The sequence below is a fragment of the Orbicella faveolata genome, unplaced genomic scaffold, assembly GCF_042242905.1.
Source record: "Orbicella faveolata isolate gen_17 unplaced genomic scaffold, um_ofav_v1 contig_12, whole genome shotgun sequence".
NCBI lineage: Eukaryota > Metazoa > Cnidaria > Anthozoa > Scleractinia > Merulinidae > Orbicella > Orbicella faveolata.
The window spans coordinates 14,410,521-14,435,000 of NW_028301539.1; the positions used below are offsets into that span (position 1 = coordinate 14,410,521).

General features: G+C 41.5%; 1 protein-coding gene, 1 long non-coding RNA gene and 1 pseudogene across 18 annotated transcripts in view; 2 read left to right on the forward strand and 1 right to left on the reverse strand.

Moving 5' to 3' along the window:
- The window catches only part of LOC110063376 (pleckstrin homology domain-containing family M member 2-like), a 147,194-nt gene that overhangs the window by 28,005 nt on the left and 94,709 nt on the right, over window positions 1-24,480 (forward strand). For 16 of the 17 annotated variants that reach the window (XR_016205770.1, XM_089283795.1, XM_089283785.1 and 13 more), the window contains 2 exons: window positions 1,591-1,706; window positions 10,169-10,278. Coding sequence is in view for 16 of the 17 variants with exons in the window: in XM_089283795.1 (XP_089139921.1) it covers window positions 1,591-1,706; window positions 10,169-10,278 (226 nt within the window). In the remaining variant the exon portion in view is untranslated. The remainder of the gene's footprint in view (window positions 1-1,590; window positions 1,707-10,168; window positions 10,279-24,480) is intronic. The other variant, XM_089283794.1, reaches the window with a different exon arrangement.
- On the forward strand, window positions 1,715-7,215 carry LOC149116793 (uncharacterized). The gene is made up of 2 exons (XR_016205783.1): window positions 1,715-2,756; window positions 3,062-7,215. It is a non-coding gene; the product is annotated as an uncharacterized LOC149116793 (long non-coding RNA).
- LOC110041940 (uncharacterized) lies at window positions 20,916-22,571 on the reverse strand (annotated as a pseudogene).

Sequence of the window (24,480 nt, forward strand, 5' to 3'; positions counted from 1 at the left end):
TTTGTTTTATGGTTTACAGTGCTTTTACTGGGTTTGTTTCTCTTAGTGTACATCTGTTTACATTCTGTTAAATGTAAACATGTCTAAGATGCCTTCATGTGTTTTGTGGTTTCCCAGCAGGATGGTACAAAGCCTATATTGTCAATGATAGACATATTAGTAGATGCCTTTTCTTAAAAAAAGGAAAAACCTTGGCTGACCCAAGCTGAAAAATCTTGGAAATTCCAGCGGGCAGGGGGAGTACCATGGAGTCCCCTGGAACAGAAAATTGTGGTGGGTGGGGGTCAAACTAGAATAAACCCTCTGTTGGGGGTATGGATATTTTCTGGAACCACGCATTCTTCCTCCCCTCCCCTCTTATTCCATGGTGGCCATGCACATTAGTTGGGTTCAAATTAAAATATATTGCAATCATAGTATTTTTGCAACCTTTCCAGCTACTTTTGTCAAAAGGAGTTACAAATTTAACTTGCTAAATAAAAAGTTTATTTACGCTACAGTAGCTACCTATCCACATGTAATAAATAAAAAACAAAAATGTCGAGCTTTTCAAGGAAGTCATGTGTTTCAGAAAATCTCTTACTGAAAACTGTGGTGATGTGGCCCTGTCCCCTAACTTTAAGACAGGCAAAATAACTAAATATAATTTACATGCAATCATATTGTGCTATATAAAAGTAGTTTCTTCACAGCATCAGCAAACGACAATTCTACATCTGCAGGACAAGGTCTAAACCTTTTTCAGTGGATTGGTCCAACTCACGCTGGTATGGGGCTTTCATTAATTAAGGGCGGGACACTGGGCAAATTGACCAGCTGTGAGCACGATTTTGCGTGTCTGGTTTGACAATCTAGGGAAAGTTTTTCTTATAAAGAGGTTTCACCTGCCTGTGAGAACCAGTTGCCCTCCTGTAGGCGGCAGGCAGCGCATTCTAAATCTTAAGCCAGCCAACCTACAAATGATGTCAAAACGATTCAAAGAAGAGAGTGATTTGAACGCACACTAACTCTCATACATGTATTAAGGGCTTTATTCTCTCCATGTTCAGTGTCTGTCTCTTTCAAATCTTTTGATGCGATAAATCCAATAATTCTAAGATCCAATGAATAAGATGAGAAAGATGTGAACTGATGCAAAAGATGCGGTTCGAACTAGAACGTAAAATGAGCAGAAATTGTAGAACTCTAACATATTACAAATCTGACACACGATAATACATGTGCCAGCATAAAATAACTCTAAAGAAAATTAGCGACTAACGTAACATCTATCTTTATACAGGAAAATGAAATGAAACTGACTTACTTTCGTCTCCACAGGTGTAAATCTAGAATCTTTTGAGTTGTCTTCATGAGGAAAGGGTCATCCTTGTCCTTGCTTATGCTCTTCTATTCTGATTTATTGTCACACCCAACATGGGTTTTAATCCACATGAAAACAAGATAAATTATCGAGTTACTAATGACAAAGTTATAAATAGACACTGGGCGAGTAAAACTAAAACCTGCTGAAAATGTTATTGAAACCCCTGCTGGTATCATTTCTTATTAGTAATTACTTGTAAACTTACATGCTATGTTTTGTGTCAGTTACAGCTTAGTCAACAGACAGCTTTGGATGAAGGTATAACCAACTTTCAAGTCACTGCTAACAACATTCATTTACAATGCTTGTTGGATCTGATAGACCACTTTCTGCTTCATGGGTAAGGAAAATTGTTTGTTGGTTTTTTGTATGGAACTTCCTGTAGGTACAAGTTTTACATGTACATTCTACACGTAGCTTTCATCAGCTTCTTGCAACTTTTCACTGGCATTTTTCTCAATACTGAATGAAACACTTTACAAAGATGTGGTTTCTTTCTGAGGTACAACAGGAAGTAAAATTAGTATGTTGATCTCTTTTTTGGTTTCTTTTTTGGGTAGTTAATTTAATGTTGGCTATTTATCATAGCTGAAGAACAAACATTGAATAAAGGTAGAATATGTTGAATGATTTCTGGCCATTTGAGAAGTTACAGTGGCAGGAAAAGTGTTTAATATGTAACTGTTTGTTTGTCCACCATGTACAGATAATCAGTGCCCTATAATACACAGACCTACAATGTAAAACAATGGTTTTTCGAATGAATTTTTGTGTCTAGTGCAAAGCACAGACACTATGAGAAAACGCTAAAATCCTTGGTTAAGTGCTTCATATATGGCAGATTATTGATCACATGACTAAAGTTTCATTGAGATTTCTCCTATGTGACATATTACATGAAGCATTCTTTACTGGGTACCAGGAAGGTAATATATCATCGATAATCACTCATAAGTTCTTCGTGACCTGAAGTAAACAACCTTTGACAATCGGAACCAATCAAATGTGAGTTAGTAGAGACAACAATAGTGTCAACACCACGTGCTTTCCACAACAACTGCATGAAGACTCGTGAGGACCATTTGCTGTCATTGCTTACTTTGACGCACCTGATATGAGTTGTCCTATCGGTAAGTGACCTTTTAGTTTGTTACTTTTGTGATGAATTTCTTGAGACATATCTTCACAGTATGCCATAGCTTTCGGCCACCTCCGTTCAACAGCCACCTCTCCACAATGGCCACTTTTTTTGTCCTGGTGGTGAGTCCATACATTCACTCCTATTTCAACGCCACCTCTCCACAACAGTAATGGCCACCAAAGTGCATCCCAAACTAGTTGCCAAAAATAACCTCTCCTGAATGGCCAGTTAATCAACAACTGACGAATGGTATGTACAAAACCCCATGTCATTTTTGTAAAAAGTCACGAAACTTGATCTCTACTGCACTTTGTTGGTCTCTGTTGCTATTTGGTTTCTGTTTTATTCATATATTTTGATTTTGTTAGGTCTTTCTACACTACAATATGCATTTTTTAAAATATACAAATGTTGCATCCCCCCAGAAAGCTGGTGCCGTATTACACCCCTACCTCCTCATAACGTCTACATATCGACAACAGCCACGTTCTGTGTTTTAGGTTTTAATTTTTGTGCTCTTATAATGTTTATGTTAATTCTATATTTTACTGTAGGGTGAAGTTAAATTGGGACAAGTACACTTTGATGATCCATGGCATTAATGCTTGAGGACTAAAGGAACTGCAAAAGTGGAACCCTGGCTTACAATATGTGTATTTATGACTACATGTATGTAAAGGACTGTGGAGTTTCTAAAATTTTTGAAGATGAATTTTTACAAGAGGTAGTGAAAAGTTATTGGCTAGCAAAATTTGATTTGTTACTAGCGAATTGGCCATTAAGTTAAAAAGTAAATCTCAAGCCCTTTACCATAACTTTATTTTACTAAGAAAAGTATCATGTCACTTGCTGAATTTTACACTGCACTGTGCAGGACAGGAAAAATTTGAAATCCAGTTGCCCAGTGGGCCAGTTTATTTCAGTTTTCAGAAGCCCCTACTAACATATTACTTGCCCATAAGTGTGCATATCAAGGCTGTTGTCTAAGGAAATTTTTAAGGAGCCCTTCGGGCTCCTAACTTCAAAAGTTGACCAAACACCACCGTCAAAGTTCATACCGACGGATAACGTCACGATGGCAGAGAAGAGTTCAAAGCGTGTATCCAGAAAAGGAAGGGGTGCATTCCAACCCTGGACCCATTCATGCCCTGGTTTGTATGGCTACCTTGTGTTTTTTGGTGGAAATAAAGAGCAAATTTTGTTGTTGGACGTTGTTGTTTTCTAACGAAATAATAGCAAAAAATATCAAATTTGTGTCTTAATTATGCAAATGTACCTCACGGAAATTAATAAAAAGTATGTAAATGCATGTGTTAATAAAAAGTATGTAAACATAACTTCTCGAAAATTCGCATTAATTTTATAAGGCGTAAATTTTGTTCGCGGTGTTAACATGCTTTGTTATATTCCTATGGTAAGGTATGGCTGTTTTGTGAGTGAAGAGAGACTTTGTTGCCGTGTTTTGGCCCATATTTCTCGTGTTAAAAGCAAAACTGAGGACCAGAGTAGCTGTTGTTTTCCGTTTAATTTATCGTATGAATGATTTTTTGACCGATTTGATGAGAAGATTGAAGTCATCGGACAGATTAGATAGGAATGAAAACTCCATGTTTAGGCGCCCACTCGGGCTCCTTGAACAAAACTTCAGTCGCTCGCACTCGTAACTTAGGAGCCTCCGGCAACCGGGCACCTGTTAGGCAGCAGCCTTGCATATGTTCATTCCTTATCAACTACATCATTGACCAAGTATGTTAAAGACACAAAGTGTGTAAAGCGAAACACTCAAAATAATTGGGTATTTCTATTGAAGATGAATAAGACAATTATTTCAGTTCTTTGAGTATTTCTCTAAATAGAAAGTAGTAAATTATATCCATGTAGATCCTTATCCATTACGATTATTTAATATCTTCTATGCAGTCTTCACATGTTCTCTGAATTTATGCACCTTTACTGAAGTCGGAACTTGTCTGTAAAAAAGAGGCCTTATATTTACGATTCTTTATGCAAGATTTAAAGATCTGTATAATTTGGATTTCATGCTGTGCATACCCTGTTCTCCAGCACAAATTTACAAACAAATATCATGAATCCAAATTTATCTTGTGTAAGTAACGTGACAGTTTTTTTCGTTCCTGGATCAGTCACAAAAAGAAAATTGTGTGAACGCTGGTGAACTGCCATTTTGTGCCTTACAAGATTTCATGTTTTGGCTGGCGAATTATCATTAGTGCTTGTGATTTTTTCGTTAACTTATCAAAAATTGGAAGAAATGTCCTTTGTTCCAGCAAATTATTGCTCGACAGGCCATGAAATTTCAATCAAACTTTCGAGTGAACTTTCATCAGAAAATGACAGGAACAAAGCACGAAATTCGTGCATTTGGCTTGCATTACCTCTGCACAACACTGTGCATTAGATTTTAGCAGACTGTTTTATTGCTCCACTGTTTGGAGTAACACCTCTCAAACAAATTTAAGCAAGTTAAAGGCAGTCCACAACTTCGCCTGTTGCATTGTCAGTGGAAAAACGAAAGTTGACCACATATCTTCTGTCTTAAAGGAATTTGGCTGGTTGCCAGTAAATGAGCTATTCTACTATCGAGATGTGATAATGACTTTCAAGTGTATGACAGGACATGCCCCTAGATACTTCTAAGAAATTGTTAAATGCTAAACATATCTCTTTTTAGAACCACGTGGCCAAAGATCATTTTATTACAGAACTGTGTCCTTATGGAATTCTTTATCAAATGATCTTAAACTTTGTAAATCAGTGAGCCATTTTAAACATTACCTTAAGTTAAGCCTCTCAAGTAATTTTAGGCACCCTACTTGATGAGTTGTACCACCCTGTTTGCAATATCTACTGTTATTTATTTATTTATTTATTTATTTATTTATCTATCCAACTCGGGCAACTGGACAAACAAGGTACGCTCAGTTATTTCTGTGTGCATGTGTTTTTTTTATTGATTTGTTGTTTCAGTCTAGGATGGGAGAAAACAGACTAAATAAAACAAATAAAATAAATGAATTAAGAGTTTGTTCTATTAGTAGATTTATTTCAACTAACTGGTCATTAAGGTAGTTCATAAGGTAAGAAAAATAATGTCATGAAAGTCAGTTTTAAAGAATGAAACTTGTTGACTCTAAAACTGAACTGAACTCCATTGCTTTGTTCAACATATTTATTTGTAACATCTCAGTTGTCTTAGTTGAATATGTATTCATTCAGCAAACCCAATTTGCGCTGAGATTCATTAGACAGCTGTGTACCTCTCATCAGTCATCTTGCATGTGATCACAAACTTGACCGAGAGAACGTGTTTGATCTTGGCAAACTTCATGCATAGTACCTGATATCTCCTTCCTTAGCTAGCAGAAGTAATGTACTCAGATGTTGCAAAATGGGAAAGGATTTGGACCTTGGGTCCTTCCTTGTGTAAAACTTTGTTTAGTCCCTTCCCTCTCTCCCTGGGCATACATGTAGTTATTTGGAGAAAATTTAAATTGTAAATAAAAACATCCCCTTTACTTTGGGTTCAAACTCAAAACAAAATTAAACTTTTTGGTTCAAGATTTATCAGGGGGTTTTCTTAGCAGAGTATTATTTTCAGCCAAACTTTTTCAAGTAGCCGTTTCTGGGAGTGGTGCTGAAAACTGTCTGAAATGATTCTTATAATATTTTGAAAAATACTTTCCGCTCTATTCCCATTTACCAGCAAGCTAAAATCAAATTGTTTACATTTGCCATGGCATGAAATAGACAAGACTTTGGCAATATTCGTGTCCCACCAAAGTAATTGTGCAAAATATTGGTATTCTCAAGATTATTGTCTAAAATTATGACTGTCAAAGCCATGTAACATACAGTTCTTTCTGCACAATTGCAATATGCAGTACCAATCCACATTAGTTCTCAGATGTAATTTTGTAAAATATAAATTTCAAAACAATTATTTTACATGGCAACCTAACGCTATTGAATTGCAAGAAAACTATGGTGGAGTTTTGAAAAACAATATGCCCAGCTGCTGTTCATCCTGAGCAAAAATAAAAGAAATCAAAGGCTGTTGTGGGCCAGTTCATGGATGAATTGGATCAGTCTAGAAAAAGCAGTCAAATAAAAGATAGGAATTGGGGGATTGAGACTACTGAAAGTTATTTGGAATGTTGAAGAATTGCTGACAAGGTAAAATATAGGTCTGCAAAAAATACATGTGCCTGCTTACATTTACTTGATAATTATAATTAGTTTATAGTTGGTAACATTTGAAATAAGTTTTTGGAAGCTCAAGTAGTACACGCACAGTGTAACTAGGTAAGTATACAAAAATTAAATTACAGGCTGTTTATATAGCCTGCTTAGAAATTTTATTTGTAAATGGAATATATTATCTTGATTGGCACTGGAACACTGCTATAGTGCATGTCATCATACTGTAGTTTCTACATGTAGCTCTCCTCTGGGAGATTAGTGTCAAATAACTTCAGTCTACAGTCTGTTGCACAATGAAGCCATTGAATGAGAATTCATCGTATTCACCAGTCCCAAATTGACACCCAGTCAGAGGGGTTGTATGGAATGCTAGAACTGTCTTATGATATTTTTTTTTATTATATTGGGTGGTTATGTCATTATATTGAGTACTTATGTTATTATATTCGGTGATTAACTCATTATACTCGGTGCTTATTCCATTATACTCGGTGCTTATGTCTTTATATGCAGTGCTGTCTTCATTATATTCGGTGCTTATTCCATTATATTCGGTGCTTCCCTCGTTATATTCGGTGCTTTCTTCGTTATATTCGGTGCTTTTTTCATTATATTCGGTGCTGTCTTTATTATATTCGGTGCTTTCTTTGTTATATTCGGTTCTAACTTTGTTTGGTGTTTTCTTCGTTATTACGGGTACTAACACTATTATATTTGGTGCTCTCTTCCTTATATTCGGTGCAAAGGCCATTATATTCGGTACTTCCTTGTTCGGTGATTACTTCATTATATTCGGTGCTTACTTCATTATATTCGGTGTTTACTTCATTATATTCGGTGCTTTCTTCGATATGATTGTCACCAGTCTTCGCAAGGGGCCGTACAATTTGGAGGTAGTCTATGGAAAGCCGGGAAAAACGGGTGTCACGAAAACTCAGACCCCTCGAAATTAAAAACTCAATTGTTATCACCTGAATTGCTCTATGGCCACAATGGGGCGAGATGTTTATCTTTTCTGGTTTATGTTGTCGCGTCGATTGAACGGTGAAACACAAATATTTAACTTCTCAGGTTTATTGCTGTCACGTCGGTCAAACAGTGAAGAACTAACAAGGTTTAGAACATCAGCCGACACTTTTTCAAAACAGACCTTTTTTATGCAATCGTATGCAGCAAAACAATGTGTTGTTCTCTGAAACATACTCGTTTGATCGCAATCTGCTTTTTGACTTTATGTGTGTTGCGTGACTGTCGGCACGTAACCTGCAGAATTAACAAAATTTAGAAAAAAAAGAAAAAAAGAGTACATAGAGATAGCCATGTTTGCATTCCAACTTATAACAGGAATAGTGAATATTTCTTACAGGAAACAGTAAGTTTCAAACCAAACACTTCTATTTCTTTTTTTCATACCGCTTGGATTAGTTAATTATTAAATCTGCCTCATGGCGGGGCCTTCACGCCAGTTTTCAATTTTCTATAAAATGTTTCAGCAAGCAACTGGAACGATGATCCTGCTGGTATACGTTGGATCAATAGTCATCTAATCGGCTTTACATATAAAATGAAGAATACAAAAGCAAAAACCGACACAACTTCTGGTTCTTTCCGTTGTGGCAAAAACTGTGCTACTTGTCCCTACATTTCTCACGGACTTACTACATATACCTTCTTTTCTACCGGGGAAACATGCGCCATAAAATCCAACCTGACCTGTGACACTGAAAACCTCATCTACATGATTCAATGTAACCGCTGTAATTTACAATACATAGGAGAGACGAAATGACGATTAAAAGACCGATTTAATGAACACTGCCGTACCATAGATAACCCTAACAACAAATCTAAACCTACTACAGCCGCCGAACATTTCCTGTCCTCTCCTAACCACACTGCTAACGACATGCAATTAATCCCGATCGAAAAAATCGTTTCTAACCGAGACTCTATCTGTAAGGCCAGGGAAGCTTTTTTAATTCAAAAAGGCAGAACAATTGATCCTAATGGTCTGAACATCCGCAAAGAAACATATTAATTGTTTCCATTTGTTTTCTTTTATTATGGTCTTTTATCATGTTATTTTATTTTACCGTATGCTTATCTTCAATTTACACTATCAATTACTTTTGCATATTTCCAGTATTACGTAAATATCGGCTACATAAAAACACGCACCAATGTAAAATCTTCCATTGTACCTGAAGAAGGCTGGTTTGGCCAACCGAAATATAGTACACCTTCAAAAAATCATTCTACATTGTGTTGGTTTTTGCTTTTGTATTCTTCATTTCAATTTGCGTTCACTCACATTTCTAGACCAGACATGGCGGTTCAATCGGTTCGACCTTCACGTGCTTTTTACGTGTTGACTTTTTACGTGCCAACAGTCACACAACGCACATAAAGTCAAAAAGCAGATTGCGATCAAACAAGTATGTTTCAGAGAACAACACTTTTTTGCTGCATACAATTGCATAAAAAAGGTCTGTTTTGAAAAACAGTGTCGGCTGCTGTTCTAAACCTTGTTAGTTCTTCACTGTTTGACCGACACGACAGCGATAAACTTGAGAAGTTAAATATTTGTGTGTCACCGTTCGATCGACGTGACAACATAAACCGGAGAAGATAAACATCTCGCCCCATTGTGGCCATATAGCAATTCAGGTGATAACAACTGAGTTTTTAATTTCGAGGGGTCTGAGTTTTCGGGGTCTGAGTTTTCATGACACCCGTTTTTCCCGGCTTTCCCTAGACTACCTCCAAATTGTACGGCCCCTTGTGAAGACTGGTGACGATCATATCGAAGAAAGCACCGAATATAATGAAGTAAGCACCAAATATAATGAAGTAATCACTGAACAAGGAAGTACCGAATATAATGGCCTTTGCACCGAATATAAGGAAGAGAGCACCAAATATAACAGTGTTAGTACCCGTAATAATGAAGAAAACACCAAACAAAGTTAGAACCGAATATAACGAAGAAAGGACCGAATATAATAAAGACAGCACCAAATATAATGAAAAAAGCACCGAATATAACGAAGAAAGCACCGAATATAACGAGGGAAGCACCGAATATAATGGAATAAGCACCGAATATAATGAAGACAGCACCGCATATAAAGACATAAGCACCAAGTATAATGGAATAAGCACCGAGTATAATGAGTTAATCACCGAATATAATAACATAAGTACTCAATATAATGACATAACCACCCAATATAATAAAAAAAGTATCATAAGACAGTTCTGGCATTCCATAGGGTTGACTATAATATGTATAATATGTATAATATTAGTGAGTCAGCAGTGCATTTTGGGTCAAGATAATTTGTTTGTGGTCCTTGTTCAGTGAACATTCAGCCACCTTTATTTCAAAGTTTGTTAGAGAAATACTATTTAAAATATTACTGTCTTATTTCTTTTGTTAGACTAGAGAAGATAGAATTTGGTTACTGGCCATTTGTTAAAGAGCTTACTCACTCAGAGACAGTAAAGCACATTGTAAATCACCCCCAAGTTACAACTGATTTAGACAAAGGTATGTAAACGATTTACATTAACTTGGACTTTTGTCATTTTAACAAAATAATAGACTCCATGGAACAGCATGTTTGTTCAGTAATTTATCACTGTGGTAAGAAAAATATGTGACACATGAGGCACTAGCCAAGTGTGCCACTGATGCTCTTACAACATTAATGTTGGCATCTTTTGAGATCAGTTACTGAACACAGGCACAGCAATATGGAATCTACATATGTATTTGTTTAAAAGGAGAGGGTCACTCCAAAAAGCTTACTTTTTTGTCTACACCTATAGCAAGCAAACATTGGGTTTTTTCACTCACTAAAGTTTCAGCCTCTAAAGTGCCTGCTATCCTGAAGAAATTAGTCTTAAAAGAAGCCCAAAATTTGACTTAGGATGCCGCCAGTTTGAAACTGTTCTTGGCAGCCATGCCGTATTTATGTGAAGTCATTCCATCCAACTTGAAATTGGCAGTAAGCAGATAAACCTGCAACTGACTTGGCATCCTTCATTGGGTCAGCACAATCTATTTTTTCCAAGTGATTATCCACTTCTCTATCTTCACTGCGATCATTTTCAGGGTTTGGAGCATATAATATGGCTCAAGAGTAGCCATAACGTAGAGTGGTAGTTAAAAGGCTTGTTGGAAGTGATGGACAAAATCCTTTGGATGGAATGACATCAGGAAAGTGCAGCATGGCTGCTGAGTACTGTTCAAAATGGCGGCAATAATGTCCAATATTTGGCTTCTTTGGAGAAGAATTTCATAAGGAAAACGTACACTTTAGAGGCTGCCACTTCGGTGAGTGGCTAAACTTAGTGCGAGGTTTCTATTAGTGTTGACAAAAAAAATTTGGAGTGACCTCCTTTAACTAATAAAGAAACAAAAAATGTTAATGATATTGTAGGCACCAGAATTTGTGTCATAGTTTCGTGTTTAGTGCTAAGTTTTCGCTTAATTAGTTTCCTTTGTTTTGTGGCCTTTTGTTACGTTATGTTCATTTGCATACTCTATATATGTTTGGTTGGCACGTAATTTATTTAGTTAGTAGCGGTTTTAGTTTCTGTCTACACCTTGTTTTGGAATTGCTCCAGTTTACAGTTCGTCTTTGGTTTTGAGGTTCATCACATTTGTTATCATGTTCAATCTTCGTATTAAGTGAAATTAAATTAAGCTATGGCAGGATTTGGATGCGTGTGATTAGCGTCTGTGACAACATTTGTAAAAGACTAATACATTTTGTTGGGTGTATGGTATTATTGTTGGACAATGCCCTGCAACAGCACAGATGTAAACCTGTCAAATTCTGTCGGCAAAAGTGGCCAGCCAGTTCAGCGCTCAATTACACGTGCTCATGAACTTAACTCTTCTGTGGATCAAGAGGGAATTGTCCTTGAACAGATCTGAGAGCTCAGAAAGTGGAGAGGAGGAGTGTTATTTGGCAGGGTCATTTGCTTCAGGAGACGGAGCTACGCCTCAAATGGCAAGAGTACGAGCCGCAGTTAAAAAAGGATAAATTAAACCTCAAAACAGAGTGCAATAAGGCTGTGGCTAGAGAGGGAGCTTATGCCCAACCAGAAGTGGGAAATTTTGTATCTAGCAATGTGACCTCCAGCCCTCCTTCTGCTGTCTCAATTCCATTCCCTGACACGAAGGAGTCAAGGGCTGATTGCCCGAAATGGGCACCACCTGTACCTTCTGACAAGAAAGTGAAATCGACTGTGAAGCCAAGCACCATGTTTAGTGATGAAGGGAGTGTTGCAAGCAGTTCCATTTCAGGCTCTGACAAATCAGGACTGAGTGACCAGGCCTGTGAGATCCTCGTGCAACAAAACTGAGTGATGAAGGAATTCGTGAATCAACAGGAAGGAACTTGCTACCCAAGAGACATGTACCTGTTTTGATGGCAACCCCTTGGAATATTGCTCCTTTATGCACGCCTCTCAAACTTTAATTGAGGCTAGAGAACCTGATTATGCTGGGACGCTCTACTACCTAGAGCAGCACACAACTGGTAGAGCACAAGAGCTGGTGCATAGTTGTCTCTACATGAAACCCGAAGAAGGCTACCTACTTTTGGAGAGCAAATTTGGTCAGAAGCACAGGATTGCAATGGCCTATGTAAATAAAGTCATGAATGGACCGGTGATTAAGGCGAGGACGCTTAAGCTCTAGAGGATTTGCCATTTTGCTGTCCAGCTGTATGAACACACTCAAAGCTATTGGCTACTCAAGCAAGTCCAGATAACTTGTGAAAGATTGTTGAAAGGCTACCCTGGAAATTACAAGCTGGCGGAATGCTGCAGATGGCATCCTTACCACAGAAGCGAGAGATGTTTGTATCAATGATATTTTGCTGTTTGTTGAGCAGAAAGCACATACCTCGTCCAATCCCGTTTTTGGCAAACTTCCCTTCCTGGATGAGGAGAAGAAGAATAGCAAGGATAAGCATTCGAATTTGAAACCCGAGAATCCTGGTGGTAAACTGCTGAACTTCGTCACAATTTCTGAGAAGAAACCTTCACCTAGTTCATCCAATAATGTGTTAAGTCTAGCTGACTCTCCGAAAAGGAACTGTCCATTCTTTAATACAAATCACAACCTCACTGAATGTTCCAGTTTTGCCAAAGTGGCTGATACGGAGCATCATGACTTCTGATGAAGCAGAGGCTATGCTTTTCTTGCTTGAGAAGAGACCATCAGTCTAAAGGATGTTACAAGAAGAAACCCTGTATCTACTGTAATAGAAAGCATGCCACTGTGATACATGTGCCTACACCAGAAGTAGTTGTTGAAGCCAAGAATGGACAAGACAGGCCCCAGGGCAACAACAACCCGTCCAACACAGAGTAGCTCTGATCACTTTTGTGGTCTAGCTACGATGGAGGGCTCTGTCACTGCGTTGCCTATTATTGCAGTAAAGATTAAAGTCAGAGGAGGTCCTCTATGCACCGAGACCTATGCACTATTGGATAATGGATCTAACTCTGTTTGTTCGGCTAGCCTTTTGGAATGTCTCGGGATCAATGGCAAGAAAATGAAACCCAAGCTGACTACCATGCACAGCAGCAAAGACGTAGATAGTCTCATTGTTACGGCCCTGGTAGTGACAGATCGAGACAAGAATGTTGTCATTACCTTGCTGGAAGTACTTTCCAGACAAGCTTTGCCCATAGCGAAGGATAAAATCACGCGACAAGAAGATGTGGAACGATGGCTGCACCTTCAAGGTCATGTGTACTTGCCAGAATTGAATTCTGAAGTAGATTTGTTAATTGGAGCAAATGCTCCTGAAGCCCTTCAGTCCAGCGAAGGTATTCCTGCCTTTGATGGGGGCCCATATGTGACTAGAGGTGACCTTGGCTGGATCATCAATGGTACAACTGGAAGGAAACAGAAGTATCATCATACGAAGCCAGATAAAATAAGTGTTGTTTTCAACTGCTCTGCCCAGTTTCAAGGAACATTGCTGAGTAATGAACTGTTCCAAGGACCTGATTTAACCAACAATCTAGTGAGTGTACTGATTTGTTTCTGCCAAGAGCCAGTTGCGGTAATGGGTGATGTCCAATCAATGTTCCATCAAGTATGTGCTCCTGAAGCAGAACGAGACCTCCTGCAGTTTCTTTGGTGGCCCCAGGGTTACTTCTCCGAGAAATTAGAAGAGTACCGAATGACCGTACATCTTTTCGGTGTAGTCTCTTCGCCCAGCTGTCCTAATTATGCAATGCACACACATACATGATGAGGGTTCTGGCACAGCGGGTAGCAAGGGACAACAACCGTTCGAAAAAAGCCACCCAGCACCTTCTCCTCAGGCTAAAGCTTTATATGACGGTTTTCAAATATCCCAAAACACTTTCCAAGAATGGCTTCGTGTGTGGAGAATGGATGTATCCGAAAGGAATCCAAACAATAAAGATCTTTTAACGTTTGCAAGAGAAAACAAAGAAAAGATCACTGATTTGGTTGAACAAGAAACCCAAAGGTTAAATAGCGTTAAAGTTAGTTTTGGGTTAGAAGTAAAGTTTTCAATAGAAAGAAACGGTGAAACACAATACATGGGGCATTATTTTAAAGACGACAAACCGCATGTTTTCAAAAGGGATGATTAGGACCAGATAAAACAAAAATTTGATGAATTCATTGAAAATGCAAAAGGAGAAATAGAACACTGGTCCGAGAGGGGATCAGGATGGGTGGTTGAAAGGATACAAATCGCGTACGTGAATGTTGTGCGCTACCAGCCACTTCGCGGAGGGACCTATTTGCCTCTTCCAGCCAAACTAGCGAAAAAGAAGGCAATAATCAACGTGAAAAACAAGGGCAACGAATGCCTGAAGTTGGCACTCAGAGCCGCTTTATTCCCTCCAAAAGATGGAAAGAACCCGCAAAGACCAAGCAAATATCCGGTTAACGACGGTATCAACTACGTTGGCATTGATTTCCCAACACCGGTAGAACAGATAGAAAAGCTCGAGGCACAAAACCCAAAACTCGCAATAAACGTATTTGGCTGGGAAAACGATTGTGTGATTGTGCACCATATAAGCCGAAAACAAGCGAATGTGCCGCGGATAAACCTGATGTTAATCGAGTCAGGGGAAATTCAGCACTATTGTTACGTAAAAAAAGTAAGGGCTTTGCTTTTCGATCAGAGGAAGAACAGAAACGCAAAGCACTTTTGTATGATGTGCTTAACCGGTTTCTCAAGAGCAGACTTGCTCGTGGATCACAAAAAATATTGCAATGGTGTGAATGGCTTGCCGACAATGATTGAGATGCCAGAAGAGGGGGAAAACATCCTTTCCTTCCAAAACTACAAAAAACAGATGAAGATGCCCTACGTTATTTACACGGACTTTGAGGCAATTATCAGAAAGATTCTGGGCTGTGAGCATGAGAGAATGCAAGCAAGCTACACAGAGAAGACCGAATGGCACGAGGCATGCAGGTATTCTTTCATGGTTGTGAGGAGCGACGGTAAAGTGGTATGTTCAAAGGCTTACAGGGGTGAAAATGCGGTGGGAAAGTTTTTAAGTGACATTCTGCAGGAAGAGGAGAAAATAAGGGAGAGTTTGGCCACTCCAAAGCCGATTGTGATGACGTGGAAGGACTGGGAAAATTTCAAAAAAGCAACTGATTGCCACATTTGCAACAAAGCTCTGATAAAAGACGAATTCACGGATTCTTTGCCTGTCTGGAACGTTGAAGAAGCGGGTGAAGGTGAAAAATGGAGTTATTGGGACAAGGCCACAAAAAATGTTTTTACATGGCACAGAAAGAGAAGAAATGGGGTGTTAAAAGGCTGAAAAGGCTGGAAGATGAAAAAGACCAGTTGGAAGAAAAATCACAGGAAAACTGTAAGTACTGTGGAAACCCTTTACTTCAGAAAAACTTCAGAGATGCAGTAAAGGACCATTGCCACATAACGGGCAGGTACCGCGTAGCTGCGCAGGCCGAATGCAATAAGAAACTGTGAATAAACCCCAAGATGGACCAAATACCAGTTGTATTTCATAACCTGAGGGGCTACGACGCGCACCATTTAATGCAAGCCATATCACAGCTGCAGAAAGAGGTGAAATGCGTCGCCAACAACATGGAGAAATACTTCACCTTTTCAGTGGGAGGTCTGCGTTTCATCGACAGCTTGCACTTTTTGCTAGGAAGCCTTGATTCACTTGTAAGCGCAACACCAAAGGAGTCATTGAAAATAACATCAACGATTTCGAAAGGCAGCGACCTGCTTTATAAGAAAGAGATCTACCCTTATGAGTACATGGACTCATGGGAGAGATTCGGCGAGACGAGGCTTCCTGACAAAGAGAAGTTTTACAGCAAGCTGAATGACGAGCACATAACAGATGAAGAGTACACGCACACGCAGGCTGTCTGGGAGGCTTTTGGATGCAAAACGCTGGGTGATTTTCACGATATTTACGTGAAAACGGACGTCGCGCTTCTGGCGGATGTTTTTGAGAACTTCTGCAACCTGTGCCTTGAGCAGTACAGGTTAGATCCGGCGCATTATGACACGTCGCCAGGCCTCTCCTGGGATGCGCTCCTGAAAAAGACGGGGTTTGAGCTTGAGCTCTTCAAAGACTACGAAATGCATCTCTTCGTGGAAAGGGAATGCGGGGCAGAATCTCCATGGTGAGCAATAGGTACGCTAAGGCAAACAACCTGCTAGTACCGGGATACAACCCAAGCAAGCCAAAAAAATTCATCATCTATCTCGACGCAAACAACCTTTACGGATGGGCGATGAGCATGCCTCTCCCAATAAGAGATTTAAAATGGAAGCGTGTCATGCCCACATTGGAGGATATCTTGAATGAGAAAGAGAACGATAAACATGGGTGGATTCTCGAGGTCGATCTTGAATACTGCAGAACTGCACGAGGAGCACAACAGCTATCCCCTGGCGCTGGAGGAAAAGGTCGTAAAAAAGGAGTGAATGTCGGAATACCAAAAGAGGCTGATGGAAGACCTGGAGCTGAAACCCCCAGACAGCAAGAAGCTGCTGCTAACGCTTCATGACAAAAAGAATTATGTTGTGCATTACAGAAACTTGCAGTTTTATCTGAAGCAGGGCTCTGAGAACTTGGGCTCTTTGGGGGGTATCATTTGTTCGTCAGGATGCGCCTGGTTGTAGAGTTTGAAGGCATAGTCGGTGTTGGTGAAGTTCTGCTTGGCCTGCTCCTTTTCTTGGGCGTTGGTTGCGATCCAGTCGAGAAGATGGGTGTGGTTGCGCGTGTATTTGGCGTAAGCCGCTCGGTACACCTCGAGAGCTTTGTCCTGGCGCTTTTTTTCTTGAAGCGCAGCTTTGTCGCCCCCGTCAAGCGCCCTCGCCAGATAATTGCCGCCGATAAAAGCCGTGGCATTCAACACAGCCCCGCCAATCATGATCGCGATGCTTGCCATTTTATATCTTGTATAATCTTTTTTTAATTGCCCTCATATGGTGGCGGGAGTTCATAGTGAGGAGGTGTTGGGCATTTCTCCGGTAATGGAAAGTGTAGAGTATCAAAATCCTCAAAATCGGAGTCTTCATGATCGTAATCAATACCCACCCAAACAAATTTTATGGCATCAGCGGTATAATAAAAGATGTCGTAAAGGAAAAATAACAGTGCAACCGTTGTGAGGGCTTTGAAGGGAAAATAAGAATTCGCCATTGGTATTATTATGAGAACGTTTTTTCAAAGCAACAACTATGTTCTTCCCGGTTTCCTCGTATATTACCAAGTTGTTCGCAATCCAGTCGAGAAGGCCTTCGGGTTCGATCTTGTATTTTTCTTTGGCGTTTTGATACGCCTTGGCGGCTCGCTCTTGACAAAAACTCCGCACCTTTTATATCCACGTTTGCCTCGATCCAGTCGAGGTTGAGAAGTGAATGCTCGAAAAGCTCAAGAAACTCCTTGAGTGCTTCATCGTAGCTCTTTTCATTTTCTCTCGCGGATCTCGAAACAGCCTCGAAAACGTCGACGCTTGCAATACTTGCCATGGTGCAATATATGAGATTTTTTCTTCAAATCAAAAATTTCAAACGCTGTCGGGGATGATTTTCTTGTCCTCGAGGTACTTTTTGAGCGAAATGCTGCCCGCCATGACAGCGGTGAACTTCACGTAATTCATTGGACTGTTGCTGGGATCGGAAGTGAAATTCTCTTTCACAACCTTTTTTGCGGCCCAGCCGATGCCCACGGCTAATAACGTGAGAGTTGCGGAGTCAATGACGGTCTTAACAAACTTGTTGTCTGACATGATGGCGGTTGCTATAACGAAAATAACAAAAGTTTAAAACAAAATTAATGTCTTCCACGTCTTCTTCTTTTTCTGCTTCTTCTCTTCTTATTATTTCGCGTATTCTTCTTCTTACTTCTATTTTTCTCCTTCTTTTTCTTTCTTCTGCGACCTTATCAGTAAAAATTTCGTCAGAAAGACACACCACCTTTTTGATAGCTTTTACGGTGAAGTCGAACCATAATATGGTAACTCCACCAATTGTGGCTGTAGAGACTAGAAGCTGCACAACGCTTGGGTTCGGCATCGTGATATACATTACACTTAAAAGTTCAAATCATTTTTGTAATCGTTTTGTCTGTATCGAGCGAGCAGGTTCTGGCTCAACACGCGCGGGCTCAGGCGCGGGCACCGGTGTTTTAATTTTGTCGAACGCGGGCTTGGCCATTGCCTTAAGCTCTTCCCGCTTGTAATAAATCCCGATCAGTCAAACGACTATGCTGCCAACAGCAAGCCATTTGGTGGTGCTGAGGCCGCTATTTTTTTCACCGCTGCGCTTTGGGCTTTCACCTTCTTCTGTAGTCAGGGCTGGCTCGGGGGCAGCTGGGGCGGCTTTCGCCGTATTTTCCCCGAGAGCCCTGTAAGCCTCGGCATCTTTCTTCTGTTGTTCCCGTGCCTGCCGCGTTCTTTCAGAAACCATTTTGTCAGCAGCCACACGCATTCGATTTTTTACGCACTGTGTGGTTGGATTTGGGGTTGTCGCTTGCTGTGTGATATCGGCGGCAGGTGCTGCCTGGGTCTCGACCTGAGGTGCGCTCTCCGATTGTTCAGTAGACATTCTGAAACAAAGGTGTATTCTAAGCAAATGAAAAAAGTTTAATTAATAAAATGTTTTTGTCAGCACTCCCCTCAGCAGTTGTTGATGAATGCTGACCAGTTATTCTGCAGTTGCTGAGCCGGGTACTTCATCAATGCCCTCAAGCGGATATCTCTATTCATCACGAGAAGGGTGGCTCTGTTCCGACAACTGTGGACTAAAATCGACATGTTTTGTGGTGATCAGCGCCACGTTGGCCGCAGCAAGAAACCGGCCGCACTTCAAAGCAAGGTTGCCGGCCAGATTGGAGAGCTCTTTGTTTATAATGTAGTCGTTTCTGAGTTCTTTTTGGTAAGCGTTGATGTCTTTGATGTTAACGACCATTCCGACTGCCTTGGTTGCAAGAAAAATGAAGCTGTCGATCACGCTTTCCGTTGTCTTTGAGCCCACGTACATCTCGTAGCGTTTGGTGAATTTCTCGACCTCTTTGTCGCTCAGGCGCTTCACCTGCTCGTGGGTTAGCTGCACTCCGATGGCCTCTTTGGCGTTGCCTGTGGACACCAGCATGGCCAGCTGCTCGTGAAGAGCAGGAATGTCAGGTCCGGGGCGGTTGGAACAATGCCACCTGCCGGACCACTCGGCTCGGGCTCGGTTTGAAGAAGGTTCATAACTTCTGCTAACGTGGCCTCTTCACCCACTGTGCAAGGCTATATACAGCTTTCATTTTTTTATTCAAAATAACTTTACTTCATAGGGGTGGCGAAGCGAGAACACTAGATAAGAGAACTTTCGCTCTTTCAGCTTTGAAACCAGACCTTTGTACTCATCCGGGGAGAGTTCGCCGGTGTAATCATCGAAGATAGTTTTCGTTGTCCTGGCCGAGGGGTGTAAAAGAGGACGATCGCTGCAACGTTCTCCCGGAACGAAGCTGTTATGCCGGTCATCTTCAGGGTCAGCGCCCAAATGCTGATGCCCATATGTCGGGCAGAAAAGGTGAGATTCACGAGCCCACCAGTGTGCCCTTTCACATCTTTGGAGGCTGCACAGTCATCAAGGATTATGAGCGTGTTCATGCCCACGAAAAGCCATCTCACGATCTTCAACCACATTTCCACGTCGTCCTGATCGCAGACTATCACATCCATTCTTTGATTGTTTTCGCCAAGCCGGTGGTAGGTCTTGTTGTTCGTGAACGTCGGGCAGATGAGCACGATGTAGTTGAACTTGAAGCGGAAAGGGCCGTAGATCTGGTCCACCACGAACCTCGATTTGCCTGAATTGGTCAGCCCAGCAATGAGAGCGTTGAAGGGTATCTTGCTTGGGTCCATGTTCCTATATTAAAACTGTACAGATTCCAGCTGGCTGTCCATAAGGTTGATCTGGGAGTCAGCGATGACGAACACATGGCATTTCACATTGCCTGAGCCTTCGGGTTTCTGCTCAATTTCCAGCTGGACACCGTCTGTACTGTTCACAATCCGCGTGCCGCTGCCGTGCATTCCTTGGTCAGCCATGGAGCGCATATCAATCACAAGCCCGAATTTATCACCGGTATAAAACTTTGTCATATCCATGTGCTCTGTTTTATTTTTTCTTTCACAAACAAGTTGCGGGGCTCTTCCCACATGTCCTTGCCTTCGCTGCTGTTGTTGTAAAGCATGTTGGGCGAGCCGTTGACCGTGACGCTGACTTTCCTCAGATCGGGGAAGATGAATTTTTCTGAATCTCTGTCGCCAGCAGTATACGGCTCTACAAACAGGAGGAGGAGGAGGGCTTTTAATGACCTTCTTTGGGCGTTGACTTAATGTTGATCCTCGTGTCAGTGTCTTTGTTGAAGGCCACCTCTTTGTCATGCATCACGTGGTCGTAAAGGAACTCTTTGCTGCTGGAGTAAATGCTCTGCACCTCGTCTGCCAGAGTCTTGCTGCGGATCATTTTGTACTCGATTCGATTCGATTGACCGCGTGCTCGGCCTTCATGCCGTGTACTGTCTTTTCGCTGTACATTGTGCAAAGGTTCTCCAGAACTGACATCGTATTAATACGTGCATACCTGGCTGCTTATTCTTTCCGCGGTGGCCTTTTTGTTCAAACAATATTTTAAGAAGCAGCGTTAACTTACCGCCAAACCATGAACAGCAAAGCCGATAATCCAACTACACCGACAATGACAGCTGTTTTGTTTATTTCGTGTTGCGATGTTTTATCCGGAGCCGTTGGCTCTATTTTTGCGCCATTGGCTGTGCTTGCTGAGTTTCGGTTGAAGCTGATTTCCTTGATTCAGCTGTTTCGGCTTTGTGTATCGGGTTGGACGGGTGGCTGTTGGGTGGGTTAATTTTTGACGGGCCGCCTGCCATTAGTTTGAGCGCAGCTTTTTTTGTCCCCGGGTTTACCTCGTTGTTCACCCCAAGTTTCATCCCAGAGACCGCCTGTTTCAGCTTGTTGTTGTAACCGGCCATGCTTCCGGTGTTGATTATCATTTGCGCGGGCATGAGCCAGGCCATGGGTGCTACAGTGAGATTGAGCCTCGCCTTCGCTAGATCCACCGCGAGCTGGTACCTTTGCACGCTCTTGGCCAGGTTGGGCTGTCTGATCGCGTCTTCCATCAGCACCAGGAACTCGCTCTGGGCTTCTCTCGCTCGACCGCCAGAGCTGAGAATGCTACTGCGGACATTCACTTGTGCGCCCAGGGTGCAGTAAACAAAAACCTCGATTGACTGATTTATTCTCGCCAAGCCCGCCTGCGGCAAACCGGATGCTGTGTTTGGCGTGAACCAGTCCGCTTGAGCATCAGAAGTGGCACCTGGCTCGATGTAATAAATCAAGTCCCTGTTTATAGCTTTCCCGCCTTCATCACGGAATTTGTTCCATCCCGGGTATTTGTAGGCAGTTTTAGTCGCGCCCGCGCCTGACGCACACACGTAAATGCTTCCCAGACCGTGGTTTTCGTCGTGCGTGAAGCGGAAATCACTCGACGGATCTATACCAAACTCACTGCATATCCTTTTGTACGAAGCCACGTCATAATGATTGTTGAATTGGTTGAAAGGCGGGTCTCTGGGCAAAGCGCTCATGCTCTGAATACCTCCTAGCTGGAACAAAATGTGCCTGACCATGAAATACACGTGGAATTTGTAGAAAGCTCTTATCTGCGGGGGGAGATCCATCCCGCTGTCAAAGATTTCGCGAGAAACTCTGCACCCCTGTGTCGTGCAGAAAACCGCGAAGTTCAGCTGTTGCGGCCAATATTTCATGTCAGGCCCTCCTAACCAGCATTTTGATTTGGTTCCAGAAGTGTGCCTCAGTTTGGTGTCTTGAAATATTTCTCTGAATTTTGTTGTGAAATATTGGTCAGGCGTGACGTAGATTTGGATTGCGTCGTTGAATATTTTCTTCAAGCTTGGCGCTTTGTCGTCGAAAGGTACCGCAGGGATTGGCAGGGAAACTTTCGAACCGAGTGACGACAATTGGTAAGGAAAACCGCCGCTGTCTCCCAGACCTAGCGCCTCTTTCATTTCTGCGCTCCAATATTTTCTATCTGAACCGAGGACGCTTTGAAACGAGTCTTCACTTTCTTTGAAAAACACCTCCGCGGTCACGTTATTTTTCTCGTTGACGCTTCCTTGCGAAACTAACCGGCTTTTGTCCGCTTTGGGGAAGTGGTTTAAAAAGTTTGTCCACGCCTTTTTCTTCGCCGCTTCCGCTTTTTTGAACGCAGGACCATTCCACAAATTAGCCATCTTATTTGAACACAATTTTGTTTGTTAAATATAAAATGGTTGTTCTCACTATTGTCATGCAACAGAACGGAGAGACTATCCATTTTGAAAAACTTCTACCAAGAGTCAATTTCATGAAACTCATTTCTTGCAGTTTATTCAACAGCTGGGACACTTTGAAAAGGGAAGGTTCAGCCACCTTGGGAGATAAGAACAAAGATATTGCTTTGTCAGTTAGTAAATTACCCCCAGGGAATTATAATTTAGAAAGCATGGCAAAACAAATAGACAGTCTGTTCGAGAAGTATGGGTATAAACAGTTGGAAACAGAAATAAACCAACCCGTTGGCCAGCTTGTAATCAAAAATTTTGGGGCAAAACCGATTGAACTTGATTGCGATTTAGCCAATTTGCTTGGTAATGGGCGAAAGTTGGATCTCACAACATTTGTAAAACGGCTTACATATCTAACGACATATTTTATTCATTGTAATTTGATCGACACAGAACGGAATCTGTTCAATGGCAAAAGGTCAGATGTTTTAGCCTTGTTTGATGTTAAAGGGAAGCCTTATGAAAAGGTGAGCTACCAGGGTTCTCCGCAACAGGTTTTGCGAGACTGCTCTACAGACGAGTTCATAAATAGCATCACTATTAGCGTCAAAGATGAAAACGGCGAACTCTTTGATTTCAAGGGCTTCCCTCCTGTTTTTGAATTAGAGTTAAATTAAATTTCTATATATACGCAATGTCTTCGGTGAATCTATTGCCTCCAAGCGCGCCGCCTGCCGAGAATGAAAGAAGAATCTACCCAAGCCTTCCCGAAACGATGAATGTCAAGAATTTCCGGCTAACCGAGATAAGTAGAATTGAAAAAGAAATATCTGCTGAGGTCGAGCATTACAGGCTTGTGTTGAAAAAATACAAAAAAGCCTGGAAAGCGCTTCACTATTCCCTGGTTGGCCTTGGTACCGTCACGGCAGTTCTGTCTTCTGGGGCTGTTGCAACATCACTCACTGGTGTTGGAATTGTTGTCGGCGTGCCTGTTGCCGGGATAGCCGCTTTATCTGGCGCGGTTTCCACTGGCCTGTCCATTGTCAACAAGGAGCTTGAACGCAAAGTCAAAGTGCTTATTTTCGGTTTCAAAGTGAACATTAAGGAGAAACCTTGCACCAATCGTGGAATTCTGTATGTATAGCAGTGCCCTTTGTCCGTCCCACGAAGTTGCACCTCCAGGTTTTTTGGAGAAAGGGCCTTGGTTGGGATGACGAGATTCCCAGAAACTATGTATCTCGGTGGTGGGTGTGGCTTAATGGATTGCCAAAACTTTCCCTTGTCTCAGTTGATTGAAGCGTTAAGCACAGAGGAATTGTAAGAATTGTTTCAAGTGAGATCCACCACTTCTGCAACACCTCCCAGTCTGCTTATGGAGCTGTTTTTTATCTTTGAGTGGTAGACTCTGGTGGCCAAATTCACTGTTCCTTCCTGCTAGGTAAGTCCCGTCTCGCTCCTTTAAAGGAAGTTACTATCTCACGATTGGAGTTAGCAGCTGTCACTGTGTCCATTCATTTGAACAAAGTTTTGAAGAAGGAGTTGGAGATGCCAATTGATACCATCACCTTCTGGTCAGATAGCATGACTGTGTTACATTTCATTGGAAATGAATCCAGGTGAAGCAAAATGTCACGATTAGTGCCAAGGCCTCTAGTGTGTGACCACTGACACCCCTGGAGTTGGAGAAAGCCAAAAGGGAGATAATCAAGTTTGACCAGAATTCCACCTTCGCAAAAGAATTAGAAGCTGTCAAAAGGAGGTAGATGCGTCAAGAAGTCAAGAGCTCGGTCTTACAAGATTAGATCTGATTGTAACTGATGGACTTCTCTGTGCTTGTGGGTGCCTTGACAGGGCAACTCTATCCAACGACTCAAAA